Source organism: Macaca nemestrina, chromosome 19 (assembly GCF_043159975.1).
Source record: "Macaca nemestrina isolate mMacNem1 chromosome 19, mMacNem.hap1, whole genome shotgun sequence".
Lineage (NCBI taxonomy): Eukaryota > Metazoa > Chordata > Mammalia > Primates > Cercopithecidae > Macaca > Macaca nemestrina.
The window spans coordinates 82,395,573-82,417,903 of NC_092143.1; the positions used below are offsets into that span (position 1 = coordinate 82,395,573).

Below are 22,331 nucleotides of genomic sequence, written 5' to 3' on the forward strand. Positions count from 1 at the left end.
AGTAACAAACCAGACACAGAACATGCTTTTAACATTGACCAGGAGAATTTTATAATGACACAAAAAGTACAAAAGCAAGGAACCCAGAAGTAATTACCATTGAAATAAAAGAAGACCAAGAGTGTTACAGGTCCATGATGAAAAAAATCACCAACATAACATTAATTGCAAATTGGACATCAGAAATGTGCCTCAGTTTAGTGATCCAATAAGCCTTTTGGATTTGTGGCTTACCTGCTCCAGATAAATTAAGTATGTGAGAAAAAAAAAAAAAAGCATAGTGTTTCTGTTGTTACAGACACTTAGGAAGAATACAAAACCAATACAGAACTTGTTCCAGAAACCATTATATCATAATTACAGTACAAATAACTATAAAAGAATAGAACTTGGGTTAGAAAATGTGCATTCTTCTCCACCACACAGTGACAGAGCATCAAAAGTACATCTAGAAGAATAGTTACAGCACAATATACAAAGACTTAAGAATGAGGCAGGTATATTACAACTAGAGTTCCAGCCCTTGTGGCTGCTTTCATGGTCTGATGTTGAGTGCCTGCAGCTTTTCCAGGTGCACGGTATGAACTGTCAGTGGATCTACCTTTTTGGGGTCTGGAAGATGGTCGCTGTCTTCCCACAGCTCTTCTTAGAAAGAAGAAAGTAAAGTTCAACTTCAGAAAGATTTACAGGGTTTACAGGGTCACTTGCTGCTACTTGTTTTTCTTTCTCTTGACCAGTTATTTGGTGCATTCTAATTTTTTTACTTATGAAAAGCTCTTATGCCAAATGGGGTTATCTATATACATAATTGTGTGTAGAAATAGATTATTTCTCAATTTAAATGATAGGAGTTCAGGAAAACATTCTATCTTCATTACTTAATCAGCCCAAGTCTGTCCATTTTCCAAGTGGCATAGGGACTGGGATAAAAACTATTCATACATCATGGATATAGACACTTCTAAACTAGGGTTAGCCTATATGAAATTGCTTTAAAAATTTAATAAGCTCTAGGGTATAATTTTTCCCTATTGATTTAACGATGAATTGCACTTAAACAATAAAGTGGGAAATCAATGGGAAGGAAGCAATGACTGAGAAGTGCTATAAAAATGTATCTATCCTTGAGAGTTGGAACAAATATTCATAGGCAAAGGAATCTGTGTGTTGTGCTTTCAGGTGTGTAAGTTGATCCATTTCACTCAATATGTTAGGGCTTACAATTTCATCATGACAACCTTAAATATGTTTGAAAACAAATGTATATAGATATCTCCATCTATTTTTAATCACAACTTCCACATGTTTCTGTCAAAGCAGATCTTAATGTGATTTTGTTTAATAGAGCATAACTTTTAGCATGTATAACTTTATTATGTCAGTACCATGGATTCTCAGCCAAAAATTTAGTATATGACTCCAAAGTAGAAACCTGATTTAGGTACATCGAGTTTTAAAGATAGATAAAAATCTGGTGATGTTCACCTTTAAAAGTAAAAGTAGATGAGACCTCTCAGCCCCTTCTGAGGCATTAAGTTACTTTCCCGGAGTTACACTTTTAATTCTTCTGATTAATTTCATGAATGTATCAGGTAATTTATCTGATTCAGCATTATGAAACAGTATTATCAGGTTTTGTGCAATAAAATGCTCGGAAATGCCAGGGGCTTTAGATGAATCATTTAATCTTTTTTGATAATGGGGCTAAAGTAGATAATTTCTTACACTGTATATCCTCCAGCTATAAAATGTCGTGGTTACTGAATGTGAGATTTGGAAAGCATCTCATTTTCCAGAACCCTAAAGTAGCATCTTAGCAGTTTAACTCTGTTTCTTATGTGGTTTCAAATTTTAGTTCTTGTATTTCAGCAAGCACCTTCATATTTTTGATATCCTAGGATCCAAATGGAAAAAGTAAAATAAAAGACAGTGGGAAAAGAAAGCTCAACCGCAGAAAGGGGAAAGCTTCCTTTCTGTTCTTGAAGCTCCACAGTGTCACATCCTCTAATTCTGGCCGTTTAGTGTAAACTCCAGGAGGTGAAGATAGAAGAGGACAGATTTCATGGCTTTCTTTTTATTTCTCTATTTCTGCTCGTCACAAGGGCACCAGGGGGTGAAAATGCATATTAGACAGCAATGAGAATAAAAGCACAAATTTGGAATGGGCCCATTTTGAAAGTTTTGAAAATTTTATTCACTCAAACAAATAAATCAGACTTTATATGAATTTCAATAAAAATTATAACATGTATAATTATATATAATGATAAAAGTAAGCACAAGGTATTTTATCATGTCATGACTAATATGACAGAGTCAAGAATTAAATGAACACAAAAAAGTTCTTTCTGTTAGATAAAATAATGACAGTTATTCTCAGTATGAAACTTTCATTGAAGGTTGAAGAAAAAATGAAGAAATGCAGAAATAAGAAAATGGAAGTTTTAAATATACATGCTGATGACAGTGACAATTATAATGATGATGTTGATGAATTAACTCACAAAATAAAGAACAGAAAACCTGATAATCATCAGTTTCCCAGGAAGGAGAATGACAAGTTTGATAGGTAATCCTATAGCAATATTTAACAGCAGATCATTGTTAATTTTTCTATAAAATGAATTATAATTTGGGTTAATATGTACGATTAACAAATTTTATAGTTTTATGAGGAATATTCTGCCTTGCCTGGTAATCATAAAATGCAAATTAACAAGCAATGAGTTACAGTCTTTCCAATATATTCATGTTTTATTTAAAAAATAAGTAGACGGCTGGGCGCGGTGGCTCAAGCCTGTAATCCCAGCACTTTGGGAGGCCGAGACGGGTGGATCACGAGGTTAGGAGATCGAGACCATCCTGGCTAACACGGTGAAACCCCGTCTCTACTAAAAATCCAAAAAACTAGCTGGGCGAGGTGGCGGGGGCCTGTAGTCCCAGCTACTCGGGAGGCTGAGGCAGGAGAATGGCTTAAACCCGGGAGGCGGAGCTTGCAGTGAGCTGAGATCCGGCCATTGCACCCCAGCCTGGGCGACAGAGCAAGACTCCATCTCAAAATAAATAAATAAATAAATAAAATAACTAGACAAATGTGAAGAAAGACATGCTCTTATACACTGTTGCTAAATGAAATTGGTAAATCTTTATTGAAGGGTAGTTTAGTAGCATGCATCAAAATTTTAAGTATGTCATTTCATTAACCTGACAGCTTTACTTCTGGGACTAGATTCTACAGGAAAATATGAGTTTACACATACACACAAGCAGTTAAAGTCATTAATTATATATTTATTATATATATGATATATATCATATATATAACATGCAATAGGCCAACATATATGTGTGTGTGTATAGTTATTTCTTTATATGAAATTGTTGCATGCATACATATATATGGTAAGAACTTTCATTATAACATTGTCATATCAAAATATTTGAGATTGTGTAAAAGTCTATTAATAAGGAAATAGTCATACCCATAAAATAATGTAGTATGCAACCCTCTTATAAAAATGAAGTTGCATTTATAGTGTAGTGAATATTTCACCAGTAAAGTATCTTTAAAGCATTTGGTTTGATAACACATCTTGTATTAGTCTATTTTCATACTGCTATAAAGACACTACCTGACACTGGGTAATTTATAAACAAAAGAAGTTTAATTGACTCACAGTTCCTCATGGCTGGGGAAGCCTCTGGAAATTTACAATCATGGCAGAAGGCAAAGGAGAAGCAAGCACCTTCTCCACAAGGCAGTAGGAGAGAGTGAGAGCAAGGAAGTCCCCTACTTTAAAACCATCTGCTCTTGTGAGAACTCACTCACTATCACAAGAACAGCATGGGGGAAACAGCCTCCATGATCAAGTCACCTTCCACCAGGTCTCTCTTCTGACAGGTGGGGATTACGATTTGAGATGAGATTTTGGTGGGGACACAGCACCAAACCATATTATTCCACCCCTGGCCCCTTTCAAATCTCATGTCCTTTTCACATTTCAAAACCAATACTGCCTCCCCATCAGTGCCCCCAGTGTCTTAACTCAGTCAAGCATTAAGCCAAAAGTCCAAGTTGGGACCCAAAATGTCTGATCCGAGACAAAGATGTGAGCCTGTGAAATCAAAAACTAGTTAGTTCTAAGATACAATGAGGGTACATGCATTGGGTAAATGTTCCCATTCCAAATGGGAGAAATTAGCCAAAACAAAGGTGCCATAGGCCCCATGCAAGTCTGAAACTCTACTTGGCAGTCATTAAATCTTAAAGCTCCTAAATGATCTCCTTTGACTCCATGTCTCATATCCAGGGCACACTGATGCAAAGTGTGGGCTCCCATGGCCTTGAGCAGCTCTGCCGCTGTGGCTCTGCAGGGGACAGCCCTTGTGGCTGCTTTCATGGTCTGATGTTGAGTGCCTGCAGCTTTTCCAGGTGCACAGTATGAGCTGTCAGTGGATCTACCTTTTTGGGGTCTGGAAGATGGTCACCCTCTTCTCACAGCTCTTCTAGGAAGTGCCCCATTGGGAGCACTTTGTGGGGGCTCCAACTCTCCATTTCCCTTCTGCACTGCCCTAGCAGAGGTTCTTCTTGAGGGCTGTGCCCCTGCAGCAGATTTTGCTTGGACATCCAGGCATTTCCATACATCCTCTGAAATCTAGGCAAAGGTTCCCAAACCTCACCTCTTGTGTTCTGCGCACCCGTAGGCCCAACACCACATGGAAGCTGCCAAGGCATGGGGTTTTCACTCTCTAAAGCAACAGCCTGAGCTGTACCTTGGCCCTTTTTACCATGGCTGGAGCTGGAGCAGCTGGGATGCAGGGTGCCATGTCCCAGGTCTGCACAGAGCAGCGGGGCCCTGGTCCCAACCCAAGAAACTTATTTTTTCTTCTGCACCTGTGATGGGAGGGTCTTCTGGGAAGATTTTTGACATGCCCTGGAGACATTTTCCCCATTGTCTTGGCTATTAACACTCAGCTCCTTGTTACTTATGAAAGTTTCTGCAGGAGGCTTGAATTTCTGCCCAGAAAACAGGTTTTTCTTTTCTACCATGTAGTCAGGCATCAAAGTTTCCAAACATTTATGGTTTGCTTCCTCTTTAAACATAAGTTCCAATTCCAAACCATCTTTGTGACCACATGAATGCTTTTCAGAATAAGCTAGGTTACATATGGAATGCTTTTCTGCTTAGAAATCTCTTTTGCCAGATACTTAAATCATCTCTCTCAAGTGTAAAGTTCTACGGATCTCTAGGGCAGGGGCAAAATGCCACCAGTCTCTTTGCTAGAGTATAGCATGAGTGACCTTTACTTTAGTTCTCAATAACTTCCTCATCTTCATCTGAGACTGTGTCAGCCTGGACCTCATTGTCCATATCACTATCAGCATTTTGGTCAAAACCATTCAGCAATTCACTAGGAAATTAATTCCCAGTTTTTCCCATCTTGCTGTCATCTTCTGAGCCCTCGAAACTTCTAACCTCTGTGAGTTACCCAGTTCCAGTCTCTTCCACATTTTCAGATTATCTTTATAGCAGTACCCCACTCTGCAAGTACCAATTCTCCTAAGCAAATTTTGTCAGAATACAATATTGTATGATCTTAATACTTATAGTGTTGACTGAGTTAGAAGAGGAAGCTACATGCTATATTGGCACTTTACTTTGTTACCAACAGAATCGTTAGTTATAAAATTGTTGTTTTTCTCAATGCAAAAGTGCTCAAATATTAGACCTTTATAATAATCTGAATATTGCCAAGGGATTGCACATGGGGAACCATATTTTATACAAAGATTTACAATATTGCTAAAAGTTATCGAAGTATATCAAAGGACCTTTGATCTACCAAGCCAGGAGTTGGCCAACTTTTTATGTAAAGAGCCAGATAATAACATTTAGGCTTTAAGGACCAGAGGGTCTGTGTTGTTGTAGTCCAACATCTTTCATAGACAATAAATGAATAGGTGTCACTCTGTCACTTGATAAGTGAACTACTGTCATTCAATAAATGAATAGATTCCCTTGTCATTCAGTAAAAGAATAGGTTTCACTGTTACCAAAAAAAAAAAAAAAAAAAAAAAACTTACACAAACAGGTAGTACAGGTAGGCTGAATTTGGCAGACACTATTTATTATTTGGCATACACTATTTATATAATTTGCTGACCTGTGTGCTGAAAACCAAGGTGCTGCCAGTGCAGTATATCTCCTGTTCAGAGGCACTCTCAATGCATGTCATTATTCTTCCTTTGAAAAGTATGAACCACACCATATTTTCAGTAGACTTCATATTGTATAATTTACAAAAATTAAGTTTACAAAATAATATATTTTTGCATTGTCACTTTTTATTCCTGTTACAGAATTGAGTATTTTAGTATGACTAATTGCTTTGTGTACTTGATGAGTTTAAAATGTCTCAGAGTTGGGTGAGTTTTCTCAAGTAAAAAATACTGTCCTTGAAATCATTAGTCTTTGGTCTTTATAAGCATGAGCAAAATGTTAATCACTTTTATATAATCTAGAAATGCTCAAGGGGATTTCTAGTTCTATAATTTTATGGCTTCATTTATACCATGGTCTGGCTTATAAAAATGCCATATGTATATAATTTTAAAAATGCTTAAGTGTTAAAACATACTATGTAACTAATCATTATAAAAGGATTGGGAAATACAGTTGAACAAGAAGAATATTAGGTCATGCACGATAATGCCGCTTAGGTATGATATCCTTGAAATTGAACCATCTGTACTCATGGACTCAACTTTCCCTTCCATTCACTCTTGAACTCACTGTCATAATTTTCACTCTCACCGCTCCTCCAAACTTGTTACTCTCAAGCTTGTCATTTTTTCACTGTGATACATCTAGACATAATTTCTTAGATCTCATTTTATTTAACCTATCAGCAATATTTGACCCCATGGAGAACTTTTTCCTCCATATCACTTTGTTCACTTGGCTTTCAGAATGTCACTCACTCACCTAGATTTTCCTCCTGCCTTTCTAGTTGTTTTAGTTGTGACATTAGGTTGTTAACTTGAGATCTTTCTTTTTGATGTGAGCATTTAGCTTCATCCCTGTGATGCAAGGTTGTTTCAACATGTGCAGATCAATAGGCCAGGCACAGTGGCTCACGCCTGTAATCCCAACACTCTGGGAGGCTGAGGTGGGCGGATCATGAGGTCAGGAGATCAAGACCATCCTGACTAACACAATGAAGCCCCGTCTCTACTAAAAATACAAACAATTAGCCGGGTGTGCTGACGCGCACCTATAGTCTCAGCTACTCAAGAGACTGAGGCAGGAGAATCGCTTGAACCCGGGAGGCAGAGGTTGCAGTGAGCCAAGATTGCAAACTGCACTCCAGCCTTGGTGATAGAGTGAGACTCAGTCTCAAAAAAAAAAAAAATCAATAAGTGATTAATCAAATAAACAGAATTATTCTGTTTATTATTGAGATAATCACATCTCAATAGATTCAGAAATGTCTTTTGATGAAATTCAACATTTATGTTAGAAACTCTCAACTAGTTATTGAAGGAACATACCTCAAAATAGTAAGAACCATATATGACAAACCCACAGAAAACGTCATACTGAATGAGCAAAAGCTGCAAGCGGTCCCCTTGAAAAGTGACACTAGACAAGGATGCCCTCTCTCACCACTTCTTTCCAACATAGTATTGTAAGTTCTGGCCAGGGTGATCCATCAAGAGAAAGAAATAACGGGCATCCAAATAGGAAGACAGGAAGTCAAACTATCTTAGTTTGAAGATGACATGATCCTATACCTAGAAAACCACATAGTGTGGGCCCAAAATCTTAAGCTGATACAACTTGAGGAAAGTTTCAGGATACAAAATCAATGTGCAAAAATTACTACCATTGCCATAAACCAAGAATAGTCAAGTGAAGAGCCAAACCAAGAGCGAACTCTTACAATTGCCACCAAAACAACAACAACATAAAAACCTAGGAATACAGCTAAGTAGAGGGGGAAAGATCTCTACAAGGAGAACTACAAAACACTGCTCAGAGATAGAGTTTGAGACCAGCCTGGCCAACATGGTGAAACCCCATCTCTACTAAAAATACAAAAATTAGCCAGGCATGGTGGCAGGCACCTGTAATCTCAGTTACTCGGGAGGCTGAGGGCAGGAGAATTGCTGGAACCCAGGAGGCAGAGATTGCAGTGAGCAGAGATCATGCCATTGCACTTCAGCCTAGGCCGACAACAGCAAGACTCCATCTCAAAAAAAAAAAAAAGAAAAAAAAAAAAGTCATACTGCCCAAAGCATTTGATAGACTCAATGGTGTTCCTATTAAACTACCACTGACATTCTTTACAGAAATACAGGAAACTATTTTAAAATTCATAGGGAACCAGAAAAAGGCATGAATAGCCAAGGCAGTCCTCAGCAAAAAGAACAAAGCTGGAGGAATCACACTACCTGACTTCAAACTATACTACGGAGTTACAGAAACCAAACAACATGGCACTGGTTCAAAACAGACACATGGACCAGTGGAACAAAAGAGAACCCAGAAATAAGACCACACAGCTGCAAATCTCTGATCTTCAACAAACCTGACAAAAAGCAACAAGGACAGGACCGTATTCAATAAATGGTGCTGGGATAACTGGCTAGCCATATGCAGAGGATTGAAAGTTCACCGTTTCCTTATACCATAAACAAAAATTACCTCAAGATGGATTAAAGATTTAACTGTAAAATTGAAAGCTATAAAAACCCAGGAAGACAATCTAGGCAATACCATTCTGGACATAGGCACCGGCAAAGATTTCATCATGAAGATGCCAAAGCAATTGCAACAAAAGCAAAAATTGACAAGTGGAATCAAATTAAACTAAGGAGATTCTGCACAGCAAAAGAAACTGTCATCAGACTGAACAGACAACCTCCACAAAGGAAGACATTTTTGCAAACTATGCATCTGGCAAACATCTGATATCTAACATCTGTAAGAAACGTAAATACAAGAGAAAATCCCATAAAAACTGGGCAAAGGACATGAACAGATACTTTTCTTTTTTTCTTTGTATTTTAGTCTTGCTCTGTCTCCCAGGCCGGAGTGCAGTGCTGTGATCTCGGCTCACTGCAACTTCCCTCCCCATCCCAGGCTCAAGTGATTCTCATGCCTCAGCCTGCTGAGTAACTGGGACTACAGGCATGTCCTACCACACTCTGCTAATGTTTGTATTTTTAGCAGAGATGGTATTTTGCCATGTTGACCAGGCTGGTCTCAAACTTCTGACCTCAAGTAATCTGCCCACCTTGGCCTCTCAAAGTGCTGTGATTACAGATGTCAGCCGCTGCTCCAGGCCAAGAACAGATACTTTTCAAAAGAAGACATACACAAGATCAACAAACATGGGAAAAAAGCTCAACTTCACTGATCGTTAGAGAAATCCAAATCAAAACCACAATAACATGCCATCTAACACCAGTAAGAATGGCTATTATTAAAAAGTCCAGGCCAGGCATGGTGGCTCACGCCTGTAATCCCACCACTTTGGGAGGCCGAGGCAGATGAATCAGGAGGTCAGGAGTTTGCGACCAGCCTGACCAATATTGGTGAAACATCGTCTCTACTAAAAATACAAAAATTAACCTGGTGTGGTGGCACTCGCCTATAATCCCTGCTACTCAGGAGGCTAAGGCAGAAGAATTGCTTGCACCTGGGAGGCAGAGGTTGCAGTGAGCTGAGATCACGTCACTGAGCATTCCAGCCTGGGCAACAGACTGAGACTACGCCTCAAAAAAAAAAAGGTACAAAAATAACAGATGCTGGTGAGGTTGCACAGAAAAAGGAATGCATATACACTGTTGGTGGGAGTGTACATTATTAGTTCAGCCATTGTGGAAAACAGTGTGGCATTTCCTCAAAGACAGAAGTACCATTCAACCTACAATCTCATTACTGGGTACATACCCAAAGGAATATAAATTATTTTGTTATAAAGACACATGCATGCATATATTCATTGCAGTACTATTCACAATAGCAAAGACCTGGAATCAAAATAAATGCCTATTACTGATAGACTGTATATAGAAAATGTGGTACATATACACCAGGAAATATTAGGTAGCCATAAAAAAATGAGATCATGTCATTTGCGGGAACATGGATGGAGCTGAAGGCCATTATCCTTAGCAATTTAACACAGTAAAAGAAAACCAGATACCACATGTTCTTTCTCAAAAATGGGAGCCAAATGGTGAGAACACATAGACACATTGAGAGGAGCAACACACACTGGCACCTTTTGGAAGGTGGAGAGTGGAGGATGAGTGGAGGTAAAGAATCAGGAAGAATAACTAATGAGTACTAGGCTTAATACGTGTGTGATGAAATAATCTGCAACAAACCCCCGTGACACAAGTTTACATACATAACAAACCTGCAGTTGTACCACTGAACTTAAAAAAAATGCCAAAGTTAAAATCTTACTTTAAAAATATTGCAAGATTCAGAAATTGTTACTTATATTCAGAAACTGAAAGATAATATGAATTCATCTGCTATCATATTACTTGAAAATAAATATTACGGCCGGGCGCGGTGGCTCAAGCCTGTAATCCCAGCACTTTGGGAGGCCGAGACGGGCGGATCACTAGGTCAGGAGATCGAGACCATCCTGGCTAACACGGTGAAACCCCGTCTCTACTAAAAAATACAAAAAACTAGCCGGGCGAGGTGGCGGGCGCCTGTAGTCCCAGCTACTCAGGAGGCTGAGACAGGAGAATGGCCCGAACCCGGGAGGCGGAGCTTGCAGTGAGCTGAGATCCGGCCACTGCACTCCAGCCTGGGCGACAGAGCGAGACTCCGTCTCAAAAAAAAAAAAAAAAAAGAAAGAAAATAAATATTACTTTCATAGCATATTGTGAAACACATGTTTTGGAGCCAGAGTTCTTGGGTTTGAATGCTTAGTCTACTATTGAACAGTTTTATGTGTTTGGGCAAGTTATGTGGCCTTTCTGTGCCTAGTTTCTTTCTTTATAAAATATCTAGTATGTTACCTACTTGACAGAATTGCTGGGAGGATTTAAATGACTTAAATATATGTACAGTGTTTAGAATAGTACACAGTACTTGCACAGTGTGTCCTGAAAAGACTAGTTAATGTTATCATTAAAAAAGGGATTCTGTTACGTAAGTAATATTTATCAAATAGGTCTTAGTACCAGTAAAACTTTGTTTGTATTGAAAAGGGCGATGAGAGAAAACCCCAGGATACATATTTTTCTATCAAATACTGCAAATAATGTTTTTTTTTCTGTCTTTGATGATCAGAAAGCTTGATTTAAAGTTAATATTTTGACATTAGTATATTTCATTTGTCCCGTAGCACTGCCCTTTCCATTTATAATTTTTCCCCTTGTAAAAAAATATATTTTACATCACCTGTAAAAACATTACCTGTAAACATTATAAGAGAGAGAAATTACAAATACAGCGGTTTTATATAAAAATGTTTTAGATATTCTTTGTATTTTACATATTTACTAATTGCCTGATTGGAATTTTTTTTTTTTTTTTTTTTTTTAGGCTTGCAAGGAAAACCTCCAATGAAAAGAGCAAGGTATTATAAAAGTAAATTTGTCAAGAATGTTGTTGAAAATACCTTATAAAAGATCATGGTAAAAAAACAGAAAATCTTTTGTTGTAAAGACATTGACTTTGATAAAGCACCGTTAACCATTCATAAAAGCACCCTTTTAACCAAAGTCAGTTATTTTATGAAGTACCTGTGTTTTTGCTCGTATAAAAAGATGGATAATTCCCGCTGGTGTATATTTAGTATATGCTATAAATATTTTGAGGGCATTTTGAAACAGTGTTATTTATTTTATAGGTTAAAAGCCAAATATATTTCAAGGATGACCTTAATGACGTAACTGGGTCATCTATAAAAACCTCAGAGGATGATGACTTGCCTTACTCTGATGATAAGAATTTTATGTTACTCATTGAACAACATGGAATGGAGTGTAAAGGTAGGACCAATGCATAAATATAAGGCTCTTTCCCTATCCTATAGTAATGTATGCAGATATTGCTTAGCACTGTACCATAGATGTTATAGGGATGTTCATCTCGGAAGTATGCTTCTTGTGAACGTAGAATGAGAACTACTCTACCTTGTATACTCTTAACCAAAGAGCTGTGATCATTCCACCCTTTCCCAGTGTGAATGACACTCTCAAATCTATTTGTTGACTCTGCTTCTCTTCTATGCCTTTACCTAGGGTCAGGTTATCATTATCTCATACCTGGAATACTGTGATAATCTTATTTAACTCTTTTTCCTACTACCCCACCTTCCAAAACCATGGTCTATTCTGTGGTTTTGGAAGGTGGGGTAGTAGGGATTATATAATTATAATCATAATTATATACATTTTTAAAATTCACATCTGATCATGTTACCTGTTTGCTTAACACCCAGCTGCCACTTATCATTGCTATAAGGTAAGGATGACAATGCTCTAGCTTTATACTACTTCATTTCACACCCTTGTTTCTCTCTGTGTCACAGCCAGTGTCCCAGGTGTTTGCTCCTACAATCAGTAGCTTCAGGGAGGTATAACTGATACATGTTAAAGTGCACATATGTAAAATTTACAGTTTGATAAGTTTTGACAGATACATACACGTGTGAAACAAAGGTAGTTATCCATAACCTGCAAGAGTGTCCTATGCAGCTTTATGTTCCCTTTTTAGAAAAAGCTGCCAAATTGTTGTAAAAAAAAAAAAAAGTGTACCATTTCCATCTCATCAGCACAACAGGACAGTTGTGGTTACTGTGTTGTCACACTAAGTATTGCAGTATTTATTTGTAGCCATTCTTATGGATGTGGTTAATATGCATGATCCTAATGACTAAGCATGTTCACCTCATATACACAAACTTTGTTTCATGCACAAAATTATTGACAGTATTTTTTTAATTACCATCTGTCTTTGTGAATAAGTATTTTGTGTTTAGACATGCGTCCTATCGCCAAGATATTGCATCATGTATATGCAAATATTCCAAAATCCAAAACCTGAAACACTTTTGGTCCCAAGCATTTTTAATAAGGGATATTCATCCTGTACCAGTGGCCAACTGTTTTGGTTGCTGTTGATGTAGAGTAATTGTTGAAGTTGATTTTTCTCTTCTTCGTTGTGTTTTGCCTATGCTAGTTTTACATTTCCACATGAACTTTAGAATCAGCTTGTCAATTTAAAAAAAATTTAGAATCACCTTGTCATTTAAAAATGTCCAACAAGTACTGGCTTGTTGGACATTAGGTTAGAATTGTGTTGTATTTATAGATTAATTTATGGAGAGTGGACATCTTAATAATGAATCTTCCTACTCTTTAAAAAAATGGATGTCTGCATTTATATGTCATATTTAATTTTCTCAGTAATATTTGGTAGTTTTTAGTGTATAAGTCTTTCTATAGTTTATCAGATTTATCTGTTTCAGTTTTTGATGTAGTTGTAAATGATATGCTTAAAAATTTAATCTGATTGTTTATCATGAGTGTATAGAAATACAGTTGATTTTTGTATGTTGGTTTTGTATACTTCAATCTTACTGAACTCACTTATTAGTCCTGGTACTAATAATACTCACTTATTAATTCTTGGTAGATTTGATCAGATTTTCTACATAAAGATTGTCAAACCTTTTCTTTCTCAAAGTACCCTCTTATTAAAGACTTGTGGCAAAAGGGGTCTCTGTTGTAGCTGATAGACTCTGCCACTGTAGTATGAGAGCAGCCATAGACAACCTGTACATTAATGAACACAGCTGTGCTCATTGACGAAGACAAGAAGCTGGTCCACAGGTTAGAGTTTACTGAAACCTATTGTGTGGTCATGGTTGTGTATAAAGATAGTTTTATTTATTTTTTCAACTGGGATGACTTTTATTTCTTTTTCTTGCCCGACTGCGCTAGCTAGAGTCTTCAGAACAATGCTGCATAAAAGCAGTAAAAGCAGACATTCCTGTGTTGTTGTTCATCTTCTGGGGAACATACTCAGTTTTTCACCGTGATACATGTTAGCTGTAGGTTCATCATAGATGCTCTTTATCTTGCTGAAAAATTCTTACTTTGCTGAGACTTTTTCATTTTTACAAAATCAGGAATGAGTGTTGAATTGTATCAAATGCCCCTATCTGTTGAGATGATTCTATGGATCTACTGTTTTCCATTGTTAATCTGGCAGATAACAACGATGTTTGAATGTTAAGCCAACCCTGCAGTCCTGGGAAAAAAACCCATTTGTTTATGATGTATTGTCCTTTTATTATACTGTTGGATTCAATTTTCTAAAGAAGTTATGATAAAGTCTTTATTGGTTTATTATAAAGAGTTTATTTATTAGACCAGTTTTATGTTCACAGCGAAATTGAGAGGAAGGTACAGACACTTTTCAAATACCTTCTACCTGCACACATATGTAGCCTCCCTCCTTATCAGTAACCCTCCCATAGTGGTACAGTTGCTATAATGGATGAGCCTACATTGGCACATCAGAATCACCTGCAGCCCGTAGTGTGCATTGTACGCTGGTGCTATACATCGTATGGGTTTGGTCTTAAGGTACACTGACATGTATGCAAGTCATATACATTTTCACCTCCCTAAAAATCCTCAGTACTCTGCCTGTGTATCCTTTCCTGGTGTCCCTCATCCTCTGGCAGCCACTGATCTTTTTACTATATCCATAGTTTTACATTTTTCAGAAAGTCATATAGTTGGAATCATACAGAAAGTAACATTTTAAGGCTGAACACGGTGGCTCACGCCTGTAATCCCAGCACTTTTGGGAGGCCAAGATGGGTGGATCACCTGAGGTCAGGAGTTCAAGACCAGCCTGGCCAACATGGCGAAACCCTTTCTCTACTAAAAATACAAAAATTAGCCGGGTGTGGTGGCAGGCGCTTGTAATCCCAGCTACTCAGGAGGCTGAAGCAGGAGAATCGCTTGAAGCTGGGAGGCAGAGGTTGCAGTGAGCCAAGCTTATGTCTTTGCACTCCAGCCTGGGAGACAGAGCAAGACTCTGTCTCAAAACAAAACAAAAAAAAAAAGTAGCGTTTTTAGGTTGGCTTGTTTGACTTGGTAATTTGCATGTATGGTAATTTGCATGTATAGTAATTTGTATCTTCTCTTCTTCCTGATCAGCCAGAGTAAATAGACATTTCTCACATTTATCAATCTCCCAAAGTGTTTGGTGTTGCTGATCTTCCTTTTTTTCCTGAAACCAATAGTATAACAAAATACCATAGACTGGGTAGCTTATAAACAGTAGAAAATGATTTCTTACAGTTCTGGAGTCTGCAGAGTCCAAGGTCAAAGTGCTGTCAAATTTGCTGTGTGGTAAGGAACCTTCCTGGATCATAGATGTGTTCTTTTTCTCTGTGTCCTCACATGGCAGAAGGGGTGGAGGGGCTCTCTGGGCTGTGTTGTGTAAGAACACTAATCCCATTCATGAGGGCTTGGCTCTCATGATTTCACTACCTCGAAAAATCCGCCCTTGTGATTAGGTTTCAGCAGATGAACTTTTGGGAACACAAACATTCAGACCACAGCAGATGGTTTTGTTTTTTATCCCTCTGCTTGCTTTGGGTTTAATTCTCTCATTTTATTTTATTTTTTATTTATTTATTTATTTATTTATTTATTTCCATTTTCTTAGGGGAGAAGTCAGGGTTATTGATTTGAGACTCTTATAATATTGATATTTAGTGCTAAAAATGTGTATTTAAGTGCAGTTGTTGCTGCATTCTACAAACCCCAATATGTTATTTTTTCATTTTTATTCAGTTCAAAATATTTTCTTTTTTCATAGTCTCCTTGAACCAGGGTTTTTTATACGTGTGTTTCTTAGCATTATTTTACACGTATACATTTTATACGTGTGTTTCATGTATTTGAGTATTTCTTAGCATTATTTTTGTTATTGGTTTCTAATATCATTGATTTGTGGTCAGGATATGTACTTTGTATGACTTACATTCTTTTTACTTAATCTTTTTAATGAGATTTATTGTATGGCCTAAAACATTGTCGGTTTTGGTAAGTGTTCCATAGGTACTTGAAAGGCATGCTGTTTTTTAAGTCTGCTCTATTCTTGCTAATTTTCTGCCTCCTTGTTCTATCACTTCCTGAGTAAAGGGTATTGAAATCTCAGATTACTTAGAAATTGTCTATTTCCTTTTATAGTTCTATCTACTTTGGCCTCATGTATTTTGAATTTCTTATGTTATTAGGGGCATAAACATTTAGGATTATTATATCTTCTTGATTAACTGAAACTTTCATCATTATGACATGACCTTATTTATTGCTGGAAATTGTTTTGCTGTGAAATCTACTTTGATATTAATTGAACCATTTCTTCTCAGTAGTCTTCTGTCAAGTGTTAGCATGTATCTTTTTCTATTCTTGCGGCCGATTTGTCTCTTTACATTTAACATACATTTCTTATAGACAGCATGTAGTTGGGTATTGCTTTCTTATCGAGTCTGTCAGTCTGCATTTTAATTGAGGCTTGTGGACCAGTTTCATTTATAATGTGATACTCAATATAGTTAAGTTTGCCTGTCATTGTGCTGTTTGATTGCTGTCAGTCTTGCTGCTATTTGTTCCCCTTCTTTTTCTGCTTTCCTTTAGATTAATCAGCTATTTTCTATGATTTAATTTCGTATTTCTTTTTTGGTTTATTATATATAACTCTTTGTTTGCTATCTCAGTGATTTATTTAGGATTTATAGTATATAATTTTAACCTATCACAGTCTACCTTCAAGTAATGTTACACCACATCATAGATGGTATAAGAAAATGACAATGGTACACTTTATTTATTTATTTATTTTTGTTGTTGTTGTTGAGACGGAGTCTCGCTCTGTCGTCCAGGCTGGAGTGCAGTGGCCGGATCTCAGCTCACTGCAAGCTCCGCCTCCCGGGTTTACGCCATTCTCCTGCCTCAGCCTTCCGAGTAGCTGGGACTACAGGCACCCGCCACCTCGCCCGGGTAGTTTTTTTTGGTTTTTTTTTTTTTTTTAGTAGAGACGGGGGTTTCACCGTGTTAGCCAGGATGGTCTTGATCTCCTGACCTCGTGATCTGCCCGTCTCAGCCTCCCAAAGTGCTGGGATTACAGGCTTGAGCCACCGTTTTATTTATTTTTTTTGTCCCAGACAGTTCCTTCCTGGATCTGTGGGAATATAGATTTTGCCAAGTTTAGAATGTTTTGGGCCAATTATTTTTCAAATTTCTTTTCTGTCTTTGTTGTTTTCTATTTGGAGATTTATATATTAGTTGCTTGAAGGTTTCTCATGGTTCGTCACAACAAATTTATGATTGTGATCTGTGTTTATTTTCTATTGTAGTTTTTACCTCTGACATTGTAATTTGCATTCCTACAGGTGTGGTTTGATTTTTTTAAAAATACCTTTCATGCCTCCACTTACTGTCTCGAGCTTTATTTGGGGTACAGTGATTTACTTATAAACAGAATTCTTATTGTTCTTGCTTCTAGATTCTGGGTAATTTGCCACTCCTGAGGCAAGAGTTTTTGGATTATTTATCATCCTGTGAAGTATGAGTTTTTTGGGCCTGGCTCTTGGGTAATGGACCCTCTTCTGGGCACTTTGTGAACACCAGGCATGGTTTCTCCTAATCTTTTTCTATTGTGTCCCCCCACCACTCGCCACCCCTAGGTCTTGGGAAGTTGCCTAGCACACATCCATTTTTTTCATTATTCCACTAAATACTTTAGAGGGGACCTCTGCAGATCTCCAGGGTTTGTTTCCTGTGCTGCTTTATCCTCTCCAGTGTTCTGTCCTGTGATTTCTTTCTGCTTTTGTTTTACTACATTCTTAGCGTCACTGCCCCAGCTCAGGGAATCTATGTCAGATTTTCTCGCTTTATCATGGTCTGGGAGCTCTGGCAACAAAAGAAGCTCTATCAACAAAAAGGCCTACATTTGTTTCCTGTCTTTCAGTGATGACCATCTTCATTATCTGAAGTCCACTGTGTTGAAAATCATTGTTTAATATATTTTGTCTGTGTTGGTTGTTTCAGGTAAGGAGGAAAATCAGCACCCGTTGCTCCCTCTTGGCTGGAAGCAGATTGTAGCAGAACTCCAGCACATGCAGCAGACTAGCCAAAGTACTTTGCTTCCTCCTTTGCTCAGCTGCTTCCTTCTCTTTTTTTATTTCTCAGCGTAGCCTTCTCTTCCTCAGAGAAATATTCCCTGGGCCAAGTATAGGTCAGATTCTCTTACATGACTGAAAAACTATGTATTCTTATAGCATCTGTCTGAATTTGTAATTGTCACTTTTTTTCTGTGTTCTTTACTACACTTTAAGCTAAACAAGATCAGACGTGTTGTCTGTTTTATCTGAAGAGCTTTTTAAAATATTTTCTACATTGCAAGCACTTAATAGATACATATCCATTCAGTGTATGAATCAGTGCCATGTTGAAATGCACAGTCCTTTATATTTAAAAACCTACTCATGTATTTTATCTCTATTTTGTTTTCTCCCGGTTACAGATTTTGTTAGCCTATTGAAAATCAAGAATGCAATAGCTGCATGTGAAAGATCAATAGAACATAAAAAATGTAACTGTGAACAACTTAAAGTAAAATTTCAAAAAATGAAAAATAAGATTAGCATGCTACAAAAGGAACTATCTGAAACAGACGAAACCAAATCACAGTTAGAGCATCAGAATCTTGAATGTAAACAAAAGCTCTGTAATTTCAGGTATCACATTCTAGTTTTAAAGAAATACTTGAACTATTTATACTAAAGATATGTAGGATAATTTTTGTAATAGCTGACTTACCTTCTAGGGTTTACTAGAGAAGAAAACTTAAAATTGTGGAATGTGAAATTTTTGGATAAAATATCACAAGTTCTTAATTGTGAATACTTCTCTAATAATTAATTGCATATTCCTTTAAATCATTATTTTAATGGCTATATAGAATTTTACCCTATGGAAATTTCATTATTTAATAAATTGAAATTGGGGGTTTTAATTTTTTGTATTAATGCTCTAAGAAACATCTTATATATCCATAGTTTTCTACATTTCTATTTCTTTGGATAAATTTTTCAAAATAGAGCTATCTGGTTAGAGTATAGGAGCTTTTTAAAAGAGATCTTTGATTAAATATTACTAAGTTGTTTTTAAGAAAGTTTATAATTTATAATTTGAGTATGAAATGTATACTTTTCTCCACCCAGAGTAATTATTTTTAAAATTAACCAGTTTTATCGTTTTTTTTTTTTTTTTTTTTTTCCTTGTCCTTTTGAGACAGAGTCTTGCTCTGTCACCCAGGTTGGAGTGCAGCGGTGCAGCTCACTGCAACCTCTGCTTCCAGGTTCAAGTGATTCTTGTGCCTCAGCCTCCCAAGTAGCTGGGATTACAGGCACGCATCACCATGCCTTTCTAATTTTTTTTTTTTTTTTTTTTAAGTAGAGATGAGGTTTTGCCACTTTGACCAGACTGGTCTCAAACTCCTGACTGCAAGTTATCCCCTGGCTTTGGCCTCCCAAAGTTCTGGGATTACAGTGTGAGCAACCACGCCTGGCCCAGTTTTACTCTTAATATGCAGTGAATGAAAAGTGAAATGGAAAGTGATTACTGATTAGCTTAGTCAACATCTGTCTGTGCTACAGAGTTTCAATTAATTCAAACTTCTATGCGGAAGGCAGATATTATTCTTTATTGTTTAAATATTAGATCTTGTCTTGTTTGAGAATGGATTTTAAAATTGCTTGTAAAAGATGGATTAGAGACTTAAATGTTAGACCTAATACCATAAAAACCCTAGAGGAAAACCTAGGTAGTACCATTCAGGACATAGGCATGGGCAAAGACTTCATGTCTAAAACACCAAAAGCAATGGCAGCAAAAGCCAAAATTGACAAATGGGATCTCATTAAACTAAAGAGCTTCTGCACAGCAAAAGAAACTACCATCAGAGTGAACAGGCAACCTACAGAATGGGAGAAAATTTTTGCAATCTACTCATCTGACAAAGGGCTAATATCCAGAACCTACAAAGAACTCAAACAAATTTACAAGAAAAAAACAAACAACCCCATCAAAAAGTGGGCAAAGGATATGAACAGACATTTCTCAAAAGAAGACATTCATACAGCCAACAGACACATGAAAAAATGCTCATCATCACTGGCCATCAGAGAAATGCAAATCAAAACCACAATGAGATACCATCTCACACCAGTTAGAATGGCAATCATTAAAAAGTCAGGAAACAACAGGTGCTGGAGAGGATGTGGAGAAATAGGAACACTTTTACATTGTTGGTGGGATTGTAAAGTAGTTCAACCATTATGGAAAACAGTATGGCGATTCCTCAAGGATCTAGAACTAGATGTACCATATGACCCAGCCATCCCATTACTGGGTATATACCCAAAGGATTATAAATCATGCTGCTATAAAGACACATGCATACGTATGTTTATTGCAGCACTATTCACAATAGCAAAGACTTGGAATCAACCCAAATGTCCATCAGTGACAGACTGGATTAAGAAAATGTGGCACATATACACTATGGAATACTATGCAGCCATACAAAAGGATGAGTTTGTGTCCTTTGTAGGGACATGGATGCAGCTGGAAACCATCATTCTTAGCAAACTATCACAAGAACAGAAAACCAAACACCGCATGTTCTCACTCATAGGTGGGAACTGAACAATGAGATCACTTGGACTCGGGAAGGGGAACATCACACACCGGGGCCTATCATGGGGAGGGGGGAGGGGGGAGGGATTGCATTGGGAGTTATACCTGATGTAAATGACGAGTTGATGGGTGCTGATGAGTTGATGGGTGCAGCACACCAACATGGCACAAGTATACATATGTAACAAACCTGCACGTTATGCACATGTACCCTAGAACTTAAAGTATAATAATAATAAAAAAAAACAAAAGCGTAAAAAAAAAATTGCTTGTAAAATACATACTAATCAACAGAATAAGTCAAAAGTGTTACCAGAAAAAGAAACATAAAACGTATGGGTAACATCTTAGATTCCTTAGCTTAGTCTTGGATTATTGTCATCTGGAGATATATGTTGCAAGAAGACATCTGAAGGTGCTATCTTACAATGTAAATCATGTTTAGGGACACTTGCAATATTTTATGAAGATGCAAATTTATTTCTAGTGAAGGTATCAACTTGTTTATTAAAAAAAAACTTTTTTTTAAATTAGCTAACTCTAAATGATTCATCCTGACTGAGGAGTAATTATTACTGTGTGAAGAAAAGGTAATTTTTAACTTGTAGCTTTACCTAATAATTTTCAACATCCTTTTCCATAATATTTACTAAAATTAATAATAACAGAAGCTAATCAATTAGCAGGATGTTCCTTACTACCTTTCAATTTATATATGTTCTTTGGAAGATATCGAAGTGAGATATTAACATGAAAACTAGAAAGAAAAAATATTCAAGAACATTGGCACTTTATTAGGATAGTAAACCAGCATATGAGTGTTTTGTTTTTAAAGGATTTTAAGATAAGTATATTTAACTACAGCTGTATCTTACAAGAAGAAGAAGAAAAAAGAAGAAAGGCTGAAGAGTTGTATGAAAAAGATACAGAAGAGTTAAAAATAATGGAAGAGCAGTATAGGACACAAACTGAAGTGAAAAAACAACTTCAACTGACTCTCAAATCATTGGAAGTGGAACTGAAGACTGTAAGAAGTAACTCAAATGAGGTAAATTAATGTTTGGTAAAATTTTACATTTCTAATATTATTTTATTAATATGACTTAGAATATCCCTTTGACTTTATATATATGATGTAGTTCTAAAACAAACTACAAATTTTATTTCATCTTAAAAATAAATGAAACTTACAACTGCAATTATTTATTATAAATCTTGGCTTCAAAGTTATATTTTATTTCAGCTCAAAGACCTTTGGAAAACAATGATAACCCATAATATATACTTAGTGATATTTTGTTGATAAGTAATTTGTTCCTAGTGACATAGTTCAGTGTAGGTTTCCCTATTTCACATTAATTATGGTTTCAAACATTGTGAAAAGGAAATAAAAGTTATCATAATAGTATATGATCTCAGGATTTCCTAAGAAGAGCTTTATAAATTTTATCTTATTTGGTGTTTTGAAAGAAAAGGTTTCTATTGTATTTGCATGTCTACCCCATGGAAGTAACTGTGATCTGGTGGAGGAGCACTAGAAGCAGAGTCAGAGGACCTAGGA

General features: G+C 36.8%; 1 protein-coding gene across 3 annotated transcripts in view; it reads left to right on the top strand.

Moving 5' to 3' along the window:
* Positions 1-22,331, top strand: part of LOC105478918 (ankyrin repeat domain 62) — an 80,978-nt gene that overhangs the window by 51,700 nt on the left and 6,947 nt on the right. For all 3 annotated transcript variants that reach the window (XM_011736649.3, XM_011736647.3, XM_011736648.3), the window contains exons 20-24: positions 2,400-2,569; positions 11,580-11,613; positions 11,887-12,028; positions 18,594-18,807; positions 21,635-21,818. In XM_011736649.3, the coding sequence (XP_011734951.2) occupies positions 2,400-2,569; positions 11,580-11,613; positions 11,887-12,028; positions 18,594-18,807; positions 21,635-21,818 (744 nt within the window). The remainder of the gene's footprint in view (positions 1-2,399; positions 2,570-11,579; positions 11,614-11,886; positions 12,029-18,593; positions 18,808-21,634; positions 21,819-22,331) is intronic.